Consider the following 14352-nt stretch of genomic DNA (forward strand, 5'->3'; position numbering starts at 1 on the left):
AGAACCAGTAACATAAAAGAGAGTAGACTTATAATTCTGATTAGTGCCATAAAAGAGAAGCATATGAAATACTAGGGTGATGTGACCTAGTGACTAGTGAGGGAGATACGGTGGTCCTGAGATCTGAAGGGTGGGTAGAAGGTAATTAGTGAACGCAGTGGGGGATAAAGTATGTGGCAGAGAAACCTCTGTGTTAACAAATATCATTTCTTCTACTTTCTGGGCACACAGCTAGACTGTGCATCTTCTTGCCTCCCAGGCAGCCAGATGTGGTCATATGCCAATGCACTCTCGGTGGAAGTGATAAATGCCATTTCCAGGTATGGACTGTTCAAAACCTCCTGCTTGTCCTCTATACCTCTCAATCACCTATCCACCAGATGCCTAGGATCCAATAAAGTACTGTTATGGCCCATGGGATGCCAGAGTCAGAGCCAGAGTCGAGCGACCTGGTCTCTGAATGATCACCAGCCAACCAGGAATATCCACAGTGGAGTTTGTAAAAGCAAGAAAGAAACTTTTATTGTGTTCAGTCATTGAGATTTTAAAAAGTCTGTTGCAGCAGCTGGTATTATTTACTCTGATTAATGCAGAAAGAAAGTGCTCCATGCAAAGAGAACAATGTGTAAAAGGCCTAATAGCAAGAAGGAGAAATACCTTTGGGGGATTTAAAGAAAGTAGTGTGACTAAAGCAGAGAAAAGGGTGCTTCTGCAAAATGAGGCCAATGATGCAAGTATGAGCCAGACTGAAGCTATTTAAGGAGTTTGGGCCTTGGGGAACCCATTAAATGAATTTTTAGAAATATGAGGACCTAAATTTGACAAGACTTGGTAATGGAGGAGATATGGTAGGGAGGAGCGATGTAAAGGAGAGAGAAGTATAAGGATGACAACCAGGTTTTGGCTTGAGTAACGGGGAGGATGGTGGAGCTATTCCTTAAGATATGGAATAACGAAAGAACATCAGATTTGAAGGGAAAGATCATCAATGCATTTGGATACATGTACTTTGGAGGTACCTTTGAGACCTCCAAGTAGATATTCATGTAGGCAGTGGATACCCTGGTTTGGAGTACAGAGGAATGGTCCATACGGGAGTTATAAATTTGTGAGTCAATGAGCCAATGGGTATGTGAAGCCACCCCTAGGAAGAGCGTACTGAGTGAGAGAAGAAAAGGAACTAGGGGTGGGCTTTTATCATCTAGACCAGTGGTTCTCAACCTTCTGGCCCTTTAAATACAGTTCCTCATGTTGTGACCCAACCAAAAAATTATTTTCGTTGCTACTTCATAACTGTAATGTTGCTACTGTTATGAATTGTAATGTAAATATCTGATATGCAGGATGGTTTTAGGCGACCCCTGTGAAAGGGTTGTTCGACCGCCAAAGGGGTCGCGACCCACAGGTTGAGAACTGTTAATCTAGACCATGGATGGCAAACCTTTTCAGTCAAGAGCCAAGCAATCAATGTTTTAGGCTTTGCAGGTCGTAACTATTCATCTTTGCTGTTGTAGCACAAAAGCAGCCATTGACAATTAATAAACAAATAAGTGTGTGACTCTTCCAACAAAACTGTACTGGTATACTCTAAAATTTGAACTTTATATAATTTTAATGTCATGAAGTATTATCCTTCTTTTGATTTTTCACAATCATTTAAAAATGTAAGAATCACTTTTAGTTGAAACTAATATAATATTGTATATCAAACTGTAATTATTTAAAGTAAAAAAGTTGAAAGTGATTGTTTTATTTTTGACACAAAAATTACTAGATTTCTGAGTGAATGTTATGAGCGTAAGTTTCCATTTGAAGGCAAAATTGGTTTTAAAATTTGTATCTTCAGCATGTTGAATGTTAATTTCAACACAGGTAGCTCAGTATTCTTTGGTATGATCAAAACAACATTAATTCATCTAACAAACTTACTGAGTATCTATCATGTATCAGGTGCTATTCTAGATGATGGGGATATAGTTGTAAGTAAAACAAAGTTTTAGATCTAAAAAAAAAAAAACCACCCTGCCCTACATTCTGGCAGTAGACAACTGGTAGTAGACAAAAATATATGTATGTTAGGTTGTTACTGCATAAAGGAAAATATCACTTAAAATCTCAAGTGAGAAAAAAACACCTGAATAACTTACATCATAACTTTTCTTGAGTCCAACAGAGAGCTAAGTTCTCAGGGCGATCAAGTGGCCAGAAATCTAAAGTTAGATGGGCAACTTGAAGGAGAGATGGGACATAGACAATGGCTTACTTGCAGCAGAATATGAGAGCCATACAAGCATTTAAGAAGAAATCAGCTAGAGCTGCATGCAGCCCGCACCCATCCGAGGAGCGGAAGCCACGTGAGCAGCCCACCCCCATCCGAGGAACAGCAGCCCTACAAGCAACCTGCCCCTGTCCAAGGAGCAGCAGCCGTGCGGAGTCTGCTCCTGTCCGAGGAGCAGCAGCTGTGCGAGCAACCCGACCCCGTCTGAGGAGCAGCAGTCACACAAGCAGCCTGCCTCTGTATGAGGAGGAGCAGCTGAGTGAGCAGCCCACCCCCATCCAAAAAGCAGCAGCCACATGTAGTTCACCCCCGTCCAAGAAGCAGCAGCCTTGTGAGCAGCCCGCCCCCATCTGGGGAGCAGCAGCTGTGTAAGCAGTCTGCCCCCACCAGCCAGAGGAGTCACCATTACTGTGAGCAGCGCCCACCAGAGGAGCTGCCGCCAACTGTGGAGCAGCCACAGCTATGACCACCTGAGGAACAGCCGCTGCCCGAGGAGCAGCCCCTGCACGACTCAACACCTAGATCCTCCAGTGAGAGCAAAAATGGGGAGACAAAGAAATCCCCAAAGGAAAGAAAAGGAGGACTCACCAGAAAAGCAGCTAAGTGATACAGAGGCATGCAATATGTCAGAAAAAGAATTCAGAATAAGGGTCATACAGTTCATAAACTGGATGGATAAAAAAATCAACAACTTATGTAAGAATCAAGAAGAAATAGAGTGTGATATAGCTGCAATAAAAAAGACCATGGAAAGTTTCAACAGTAGACTAGGAGAAGCAGAGGACCGAATTAGCGAATTAGAAGACAAGGAAGCAAAACACACCCAAACTGAACTGCAATTGGAGAAAAAAAATTAAAAGACAGGAGGAGAGCCTAAGGGAGCTTTGGGACAACATGAAATGAAGCAACATACAGATAATAGGGGTGCCAGAACGACAGGAAGAGGAACAAGGGTTAGAAAATCTATTTGAAGAAATAATGTCAGAAAACTTCCCTGATATGGGGAAGAAAAAAGTCACACAAGCACAGAGAGTCCCAACAAGATGAACCCAAAATGACCCACACCAAGACACATCGTAATTATGATAGTAAATGTTCAGGACAAAGAGAGAATCTTAAAGGCTGCAAGAGAGAGACAGAAAGTTACATACAAGAATCTCCCATTAGATTATCAAATGATTTCTCAACAGAAACACATCAGGCCAGAAAGTAATGGAAGGAAATTTACAAAGTGATGCAAAGCAAGGGACTGAATCCAAGAATACTCTATCCAGCAAGACTGTCATTCAAAATTGAAGGGGAAATAAGGAGCTTCACAGACAAAAAAAAAGGGCCACAGGAGTTTATCACTACCTAGCCAGCAATGCAAGAAATGCTAAAGAAACTGGTGTAAAAAGAAGAAATAAAAAGGGAAGAAGGAACAGGCACAAAAATATAAAAATGGCTACAAACAAGTACCTATCAGTAATAACTTTAAACGTAAATGGACTAAATGCTCCAATCAAAAGACATTGAGTGGCTGAATGAATAAAAAGACATGACCCATATATATGCTGTCTACAAGAGATCCAAATCAGAACAAGGGACTCACAAAGACTGAAAGTGAAGGGATGGAAAAATATCTGTCAGGCAAATGGAAATGAAAAAAAAAAAAAAAAAGCTGGGGTAGCAATACTTATATCTGACAAAATTAGACCTCAAAGTGAAGGCCATAACAAGAGATAAAGAAGGCCACTTCATAATACTAAAGGGATCGATACCACAAGAGGATATAACCCTGATAAACATATGCCACCAATGCAGGAGCACCCAAATACATAAAAAAATTACTGGAAGATATCAAGGGAGAGATCAATAACAAAACAATCATAGTAGGGGACTTTAATAGCCCACTGACATCACTGGATAAATCCTCGACAAAAAAATCAGCAAAGAAACAGCAATCCTAAATGACTCACTAGATCAGATGGACTTAATTGACATCTTCAGAACATTTCACCCGAAAGCCAAGGAATATACATTCTTCTAAGTGCACATGGGACATTTTCAAAGATAGACTACATATTGGGTCACAAGCAAAGTTTCTCCAAATTCAAGATTGAAATCATATCAATTATCTTCTCAGACCACAATGGCATAATATTAGAAATAAACTACTATAAAAACAATCAAAAAAATTCAAACACTTGGAAGCTGAATAGCATGCTATTAAACAGTGATTGGGTTACCAAAGAGATCAAAGAAGAAATTAAAAACATCCTGGAAATGAATGACAATGAAACACAACAATCCAAAATCTATGGGAAACAGTGAAAGCAGTCCTGAGAGGGAAATTTATAGCTCTACAGGCCTACCTCAAAAACAAACAAACAAACAAAAAACCAAACAAGGAAAAATGGTAACAAATCATCTAACTCTACAACTTAAAGAATTAGAAAGAGAGTAACGAGAAAAGCCCAGAGTGAGCAGAAGGAAGGAGGTATTAAAGATCAGAGCAGAAATCAATAACATAAAGACCAAAAAAACAATACAAAAGATCAATGAAACCAAGAGCTGGTTCTTTGAAAAGATAAACAAGATTGATGAACCTCTAGCCAGGCTCACCATGAAGCAAAGAGAAAGGACCCAAATAAACAAAATCAGAAATGAAAGAGGTGAAGTAACAATCAATCCCACAGAAATACAAAGGATTGTTAAAAAATACTATGAACAACTCTATTCCAACAAACTGGACAACCTAGAGGAAATGGATATATTCCTAGAAAAATACAACCTTCCAAAACTCAATTAGGAGGAATCTAAAAATCTCAATAGGCTGATAACTACAGGGGAAATTGAAGCAATCATCAAAAAACTTCCAACAAACAAAAGCCTGGGACCAGATGGCTTCACAGGGGAGTTTTACCAAACAGTCAAAGAAGAACTAAAACCTATCCTCCTCAGACTATTCAAAAAATTCAAGAGGAAGGAACACTTCCAAGCTCATTCTATGAAGCCAGCATTACCCTAATACCAAAACCAGACAAAGATGACACAATGAAAGAGAATTACAGGCCAATATCCCTCATGAACATACATCCAAAATCCTCAACAAAATTCTAGCAAATCGGATCCAGCATTATATCAGAAAGATCATGCACCATGACCAAGTAGGATTTATCCTGGGGATGCAAGGATGGTACAATATCCGCAAATCAACAAATGTGATACATCACATAAACAAATTGAGAGATAAAAATCACATAATCATATCAATTGATGCAAAAAAAGCATTTGACAAAATCCAACACCCTTTCTTGATAAAAACCCTCAGCAAAACGGGAGTAGAGGGATCATACCTCAACATAATAAAAGCCTTATATAACAAACTTACAGCCAACATCATATTCAATGGGCAAAAACTAAAACCATTTCACCTAAGAACAGGACAAGACAAGGATGCCCACTTTCACCACTCCTGTTTGACAAAGTACTGGGAAGTGCTAGCAATAGCAATTAGACAAGAAGAAGAAATAAAAGGCATCCACATTGGAAAAGAAGACATAAAACTGTCATTCCCAGATGACATGATACTGTACATAAAAAACCCTAAAGACTCCATCAAAAAATTATTATACTTAATAAATGAACTCGGCATTGCAGCAGGATACAAAGTTAAAGCCAAGAAATCTATGGCATTTTTATACACCAATAGTGAACTTACAGAAAGAGAGATTAAAAAACAATCCCATATATCATCACACCAAAAAAAATAAGATACCTAGGAATAAACTTAACTAAGGAGGTAAAAGACCTGTACTCGGAAAACTACAGGACACTGAAAAAAGAGATAGAAGTAGACATAAATAGATGGAAGAACATACCGTGTTCACGGATTGGTAGAATCAACATCATTAAAATGTCCATACTACCCAAAGCAATCTATAGATTCAATGCACTCCCCATTAAAATACCAATGGCATATTTCACAGACCTAGAACAAACTCTCCAAAAATTCATCTGGAATAATAAAAAGACTCCAAATAGCTGCAGCAATCTTGAGAAAAAAGAACAAAGTAGGTGAGATCTCAATACCAGATATCAAGCTGTATTACAAAGCCGCTGTTCTCAAAACTGCCTGGTACTGGAACAAGAGCAGACTTATAGACCAACGGAATAGAATAGAGAGCCCAGAAATTGACCCAAATCTCTATGCTCAATTAATATTTGACAAAGGAGGCAAGAACATACAATGGAGTCAAGACGGCCTCTTCAATAAATGGTGTTGGGAAAATTGGACAGATACATGCAAAAAAAAATGAAACTAGACCACCAACTTACACCATACACAAAAATAAACTCAAAATGGATAAAGGGCTTAAACCTAAGATGGGAAACCATAAAAATATTAGAGGAATCCACAGGTAACAAAATTGCAAACATATGTCGAAGCAATATCTTCACCGATACAGTCCTAGGGCAATGGAAACTAAAGAGAAAATAAACAAATGGGACTACATCAAAATAAAAAGCTTCTGTATAGCAAAAGAAACCATCAACAAAACAACAAGAAAACCCACGGCATGGGAGAACATATTTTCCAATAATATCTCTGATAAATGTTTAATCTCCAACATTAACAGGGAACTCATACAACTTAACAAAAGGAAGATAAACAACCCAATCAAAAAAATGGGCAACATACCTAGATAGATACTTTTCAAAAGAGGACGTAAGGAAGGCCAAGAGACATATGAAAACATGCTCAAAGTCATTAATCATCTGAGAGATGCAAATCAAAATGACAATGCGGTACCATTGCACACCCGTCAGAATGGCTATCATCAACAAATCAACAAATGACAAGTGCTGGCGAGGATGCGGAGAAAAAGGAACCCTTGTGCACTGCTGGTGGGAATGCAGACTGGTGCAGCCACTGTGGAGAACAGTACGGAGTTTCCTCAAAAAACTAAAAATGGAACTCCCATTTGACCCAGTGATACCACTTCTAGGAATAGTAGTATATCCCAAGAAACTAGAAACACCAATCAGAAAGGATATATACACCCCTATGTTCATAGCAGCACAATTTACCATAGCTAAGATTTGGAAACAGCCTAAGTGCCAATCAGCAGATGAGTATATTAAAAAACTGTGGTACATCTACACAATGGAATACTACGCTGCGGTAAAAAAGAAGGAATTCTTACTATTTGCAACAGCATGGATAGAACTGGAATGCTAAGCGAAACAAGCCAGTCAGAGAAAGATAAATATCACATGATCTCACTCATTTGTGGAATATAATGAACAACATAAACTGATGAACAAAAACAGATCCAGAGACAGAGAAGCATCGATCAGGTGCTCAAAACTCAAAGGGAAGGTAAGGGAGGGTGGGGGTAAGAGGGAGAGATCAACCAAAGGACTTGTATGCATGCATATAAGCTTAATCAATGGACACAGACACCAGGGGGTTGAGGGCATGAGTAGGGGTTGGGGGGAGGCAATGGGGGGATAAGGACACATATTTTAATACCTTAATCAATAAAGAAAATAAATAAATAAAAAATAAAAAAACAAAGCAAAAAAAAAAAAGAAATCAGCTAAAATTTTTAATGACTTGCTAAAGGCCAAGTGTGGGCTAGAGTAAGAGAACAGGCTGCAGACACAAGGGAGTTTCACACCCATCTATGTGTGAAAGACTGGACACCGGAAGGGAGGCTGGAGAGCGCCTTCCTCAGGGTGTAGGCCTGGAGGAGTTGAGCAGCTGCCACTGCAGGAAAGGCAGGAATTAGAGGTCTGCTACAGCGGAGAGAGGGGTAGGACTACGAGAAAGGCCCATTCTTGAGACCCAGGGACCCAGGGCGTACTTAAGACTGGGGTTGGACCCTTCCTTTGGCCACGTTACCCCTGCTACCACCACACCAGCCAGCACTAAGTAATAAGGAAAACCAGTCTATTGATGGGGAAGGAACAAATGTGTGGATATAAACCCCTCGGTTGTAGGCACCCAGGGAAGGCTGCAAGCTGAGGCCAGAGTGGGAACATAGAAAAAGGCTCTGGCACCCCAGTGAAAACCAGCTAGATGCTGTCTCAAAGAGAAGTGCTTTAAATATAAACTATAGTTTGGTTGATAGTAAAAGGATAGAAAGAGATATACTATGCCAATAGTAGGAGTATGCTGTGTATCTCTATTAAAATCAGACAAGATGTACACCAAGACAAGGATGTTATTAGATCCAAAGAGTGACAGTCACAATAATGAAAGGATCAACATATACAGGTATATATAATCATTCTAAATGTATATATACCTGATAGTAGAGCTTCAAAACACATGCAGCAAAGCTGACAAAACTAAAGGGAGAATAAAAACCAAATACACAATCATGACTAGAGATTTTAACACACAGCTCTCCATAACCAATAGAACAACTAGACAAAAAATGGCACAGAAAAGCTCTGAGTACACTACCAACCACCTTAACATATATATATATATATATATATATATATATATAGAGAGAGAGAGAGAGAGAGAGAGAGAGAGAGAGAGAGAGAACACTACCCCCCCCCCAAAACTGCAGAATACACATTTTTTCCTAAATTAACATGGAATGTCCATGAAGATAGAATATAGGGTGGACCATAAAACAAGCTTAAACATATTTCAGGAGAATAAAATCATACAGCTTATGTTATCTAGCACAACAGAATTAAATTAGAAACAAACAAATATAAGACATATAAAAGAGCTCCATATATTTGGAAATTGACTCACTTCTACACAACCCATGAGTCAAAGAACTCACAACAAAACTTTAAAATATTTTTTTTTAAATATATTTTATTGATTTTTTACAGAGAGGAAGGGAGAGGGATAGAGAGTTAGAAACATCGATGAGAGAGAAACATCGATCAGCCGCCTCCTGCACACCCCCTACTGGGGATGTGCCCGCAACCGAGGTACATGCCCTTGACCGGAATCGAACCTGGGACCTTTCAGTCCGCAGGCCGATGCTCTATCCACTGAGCCAAACCGGTTTGGCAACTTTAAAATATTTTAACTGAATGAAAATAAAAACATGCCCTACAGTTTGGCCTGCGGACTGAAGGATCCCGGCACATGCCTGGATTGCAGGCTTGATCCCCAGTAGGGGGCGTGCAGGAGGTCTGATCAATGATTCTCTCTCATCATTGATGTTTCTATCTCTCTCTCCCTCTCCCTCTCCCTTCCTCTCTGAAGTCAATACAAATATATTTAAAATAAAATAAAAACACAAATCACAATTTGTAAGATGCAGCTAAATCAATGCTTAAATTAAAAAAAAAGAAAGGTCTGCTCAGCTGGTGTGGCTTCATGGTTAAGCATAAATCTCTGAACCTAGAGGTCACTGGTTCGATTCCTGGTCAGGGCACATGCTCCTGTTGTGGGCTTGATCCCCAGTAGATGATGTGCAGGAGGCAGCCATTCGATGATGCTTTTCTCCTATCAATGTTTCTATCTCTATATCCATTTCCCTTCCTCTCTCTCTCTAAACATCAATAAAAACATATTTTTTAAAAAAGAAGAAGAAAGATCTAAGTCAATGGCCTAAAATTATACTACTTGGGAAATTAGAAAAATAAGAGGAAATTAAATTCACTGAGTAGTACAAAATAAAACTTTGCGCAGAAATTAATAAAATGGAAAACAGACAAATAATAGAGAAATACAGTGAAACCAGCAGGTAGTTTAATAATAAAACATTCAATAAAAGGGATAACTTCTAACTATCTTGGATCAATAAAATAAGACACAAATTACCAATTTCAAAAATGAAAGAGGAATCCATAACACACTTATGGTCCACTTTGTACAGGGTGAGATGATCACTCAATGGAGAAAGAATAGTCTTTTCAATGCATGATGTTGAGAAAACCTCTATTTCACACCACATACAAAGATTAACTCAAAATAGATCAAAGGCCTAAATGCCAAAGCTAAAATGATAAAACACGTGGGGGGTTTAGCTGATTGCCTTAGAATGAATGTAAGCAGAGCACCTTAAAAGTTGTCTGTATTTCAGACTTGAGAAGGGCTCTGTTAGTGGGGTTTACAGGAATTAAAACAGGACATGGATATTGGCAAAATATATTAACGTAAAACATGTTAAGGAAACACATGTTAAATCTGTCCCATGGACTTTATATCTGCTGTTCCTTAGGGCTAGAACATTTCTCTATACTCTACCCTTACTTTTCACCCAATTAAATTCATTGATTCAGATCTCAACTTAAATACCACTCTCTCCAGAATCTTCCTTACTCTCAAACATTAGGTTAGACACCCTTCCTCATCCCCATCATATACTTCATAGCACTATCAATTTCTGTATAACACTAAACATGCTTTTATTGTGATTATTTGTCCAGTATTAGTCTTCTCTATAGTGACAAGCCCCGTAAGGGCAGGACCCAATCTTTCTTTACACAGCTGTATACCCAAGCCTAAAACAGAGCCTGATACATGACAATTGCTAAATAAATATCTGTGACTGAATGGATGGACTCCTGCCTTGGCCTAAACTCCCTCCACTTCCTCTACCCTGAGAATTCCTGAGCCTCAGACCTATAATGCAGGGAATTACAGGGCTGGCCACCCTCCCACCTGTGCCCCTGAGGAAATAGGTCGAGAAGCAAAAAGTCACCTTGTTGTAGGCCAGGCTAAGGCACCTCAGCTCTGGGAAGGGTGGGGCCAGCGTCTGGTTCCTGGCCTTCAGTGACTTCACGGGAAGAATCTCAAATATGGGAGGAAGTACACATACCTTGTTTGTCTTAGAAGGAAAAAAAAAGTCCAAGTCAAAGTGCCTTGATGATAAAGAAGTTGAAAGCCATGAGGGCCAGCATGACCTTCCTATGGGTGTGGTGAAAAGAATAGCCATTGCAGAGAAGCTTGGATAGAAGCTACATCTGGGGTCATAAAGGAAGATGTCTCCAAGGGCCCAAAGTTCTGGTTCCAAGTTCTCTGAGCTCACATGTGAGCTAATTCCCTAGCACCCAAAGTTCCCATTTCAAGTTCTCTGAGGCCAAAGGCTAGCAGCACTGGTATAGACATCAGAGGTTCTTTGTCCCCTCCTCCCAAACTGTCCTACAGCCCTTATCCTGAACTGGACCCTCCTTCTACATAACTGGGCTAAAATTTCTCCAGAGGACAAAGGGGAGTTGCTGGCATTGTTAAGGGGACTTTTCCTAGTGGGGAGACGGAAAAGAGTGACCTGAACCTTGACCACCTGACTGATGGGTTAGCTCACGTCCTACAGTGGAGGCTCTTCATGGCAGGATGGAACAACAGCTAAGTCCTGAATCACTTCAGGCAGGCTGTGGGGCCTGAACGTGGCCCAGTGTGCATCTGGGTAACTTGCAGGGTCTTGGCCTCTCAGCACAACCCAACTTGCCGAGGGTCCACATGTTTGATCAAACAGAAAATTGAAAAGAGCTGGGTTAAGCGTGCCTAACTCAGTTCACTCACTGGTTCCTGAGTTAGATGGAAGCCGAGGAAACTACAAGGTAGATGTTGGGCTACTGACTGGGTTCAAATGAACAAGATTCTCTTCCAAGCTCCATTAGCTAATGTGCAATTGTACTTCATATTGTAAAATAAATCAACACTTAGTTGGTGCATCCATCTTCGTGAGCTTGGGTAGTAAGTGTTTACCTTGAGAGGAAACCAGTATTCTGGGCTAACAAAAATAAAGTGTCTAAGCCAGTGGCATGACCCTCGATTGGAATAACTGGCAAGGACCACTCGCTTTGGGGGACTCTCGGTAGGAGCTAAATGAAATCCATCTGGTGGCAGCTTTACTTCAATGCCAGCTTCATCACTGGAGGCAGCAACCTCCACTTACGGAGTAGCATCTGAGCACAGTGAATGCGGCCCAAGCACTGTGTGAGGCCCAGGACCTGCCTGTCTAGTCTACCAATCACTGCATCTCCACAGGCCAGCACAGCTACAGGGGAAATATTTGTTCAACGAATCAGTTTCTTCAATGTGATATGTATAAATGTCTCTCTGTAACTCCAAATGTGATATGTATAAATGTCTCTCCAAATGGCTCCAATAACTCACTTTTGCTTATTAAAATTAATGTTCTAACTCAAGGATGCAAATATAAAAGAAATAGTGCTTACCTCTGAGGTTGGGAATCCAGGGTAAGGTGAGAACACAACCTCTGAAACAAAAGAGAAATAGAACAAAGGTTGGAGAGAGCATGGAGTGACTCCAGAGAGGCCAGGGTCTGGGCCAGCCACCCACTGTGTACAGCAGAGTTCCTCCCAGAGGGGTCTCACCCAATGCTAAATAGGAAGAGGAGCTGGAGGTGACATCTGTTAGGTAATAAGCCCTTTGCACTTAAAATAAAATCCAAACTCCTAGGCAAGGCCTTTGAGGTCCTGCCTGACCTGCCCCTGCCTACTTTTCCAATCTTATCTCATACTACCCTGCACCCCTCACTTACTAAACTGACCTTCTTTTTGACTTTGCAACATACAAGCGCTTTCTAGCCTCAGAACTACTGGACAGTATTGGTCAGAAGACAAACCAATGTGTCTTAGAAGATAGAATTGTGGATAAAAGATATTATGTCAGAGGATTTTAAAATACTATCTGTTATATTAGTAGAAATGGAATGTGTTAAGACAGTGAATTCAGGAGACAGGCTAAGAATAACCAGCAGCACTGTGAGAGGCTGCAGAGTGATGTCATTTTGGGACCAGCAGAAAGAGATGAGCCAATAAACAGTTGTGTTCAACCTAATAAATCAGAGCACTGACCGGGACTACATCCTGTGCAAGCACCACTCAACTTTGCTCCAGCTAACGAGACCCTTTTCATGTGTTAATGACATACTGTAAAAGGTTCCATGAAATCACATAAACAATGATGGGGTGGAATACCACATGGCATAAATAACTTCTGTGACTCGGGCTGGAAAGGAGTCTGGGAAAGGTTTGTGCAAGGAACAAAGTAGGAATTAGCAGGAGGAAGGGCTGTGGTCACAGGTGTGGGTGCTGAGGGGCAATCCTCTGGGGAGGCAGAGAGCCCCCCCCCCCGCCACATCTAGAAAATGAGCTGCAGCATAGCCTGAATGCACATCCTGCTCTTCTCCACACTCAGGAAGCAGCCCAGATATCACAACCTGTATCCTCAGGTTCTGATTGGGAATTGTACAACAAAAAGATGGACAATTAAGAATCTCCTTGTATTTTAGGAAAATTAACACTCTGAAACAAAGTCATTAAATATGAAAAATAGAAGAACTAGCATCTGAAAGAAACACCACAAGGGAGTTTAGTTAACAAAAAGAAAACTTTAAAATAGAATAATTGTATCCTCTGAGACATTTGAAAGGCTATTTCATTCCTAAAACAAAAGCAGGGAAGAGAAGCTATTAAGAATTCTGTGAATTTAAAATAGGGTAATCAAACAAAAGACTAATAAATGTGCTGGATAAATGAGCAGACCCAATTGAAGAGCTAATTCATAAAATGAAAGACTGAGCTGACTCTCAGGATGCAGTGCAAAAAGGCAGAGAAAGATAAAGAATAGCAGGAAAGAGAACTAGAAGGTAGATCCAGCTTTAAGCAAATTATGGAATTTCAGATGGAGATGACAAAGAGAATGGAAAGGGGAAAAGAAAGGAAATTTCTCTAAGGTGAAGAAAACCACATGTCTCTGATTGAAAGAACCTTTAAAGTACCTCACAGGATAAACAAAAAAAGTTGTACATGAAGATGCACCCTAGTAAAAATCCCAAAGGATAAGAGGAAGATATTAAATTCCGGAAAGCAAAAATAGATTTCCTACAGAGAGATGAGAATCGGATTGGCATCATTGGCAACAACGGATCTAGAGGGCAATGGAGTAATATCATCCAAGTTTTAAGGGAAAACTATTTTAAAGCTATTCAACCAAACTAGCATTCCAATATAAAGGTGATTTTGTATATTTAGAAACTCAGAAAAGTCTACTACATGCAAACCCTCTTTGAAAGAATAATTTAAACAGCAAAATGAAAAGCAACACACGAAAGGAAACTGTCTTTGTTGCCATC

General features: G+C 40.0%; 1 protein-coding gene across 1 annotated transcript in view; it reads right to left on the minus strand.

The window, feature by feature from the left end:
* XRRA1 (X-ray radiation resistance associated 1) overlaps nt 1–14352 on the minus strand; it is a gene marked incomplete at its 5' end in the record, with an annotated part of 51313 nt that overhangs the window by 10318 nt on the left and 26643 nt on the right. The window contains 2 exons of the mRNA XM_081098833.1: nt 10951–11076; nt 12431–12471. Of these exons, the coding sequence (XP_080954959.1) occupies nt 10951–11076; nt 12431–12471 (167 nt within the window). The remainder of the gene's footprint in view (nt 1–10950; nt 11077–12430; nt 12472–14352) is intronic.

The sequence above is a fragment of the Myotis nattereri genome (genome assembly GCF_964212035.1).
Source record: "Myotis nattereri genome assembly, chromosome: 9".
In the NCBI taxonomy this organism is placed as follows: Eukaryota; Metazoa; Chordata; class Mammalia; order Chiroptera; family Vespertilionidae; genus Myotis; species Myotis nattereri.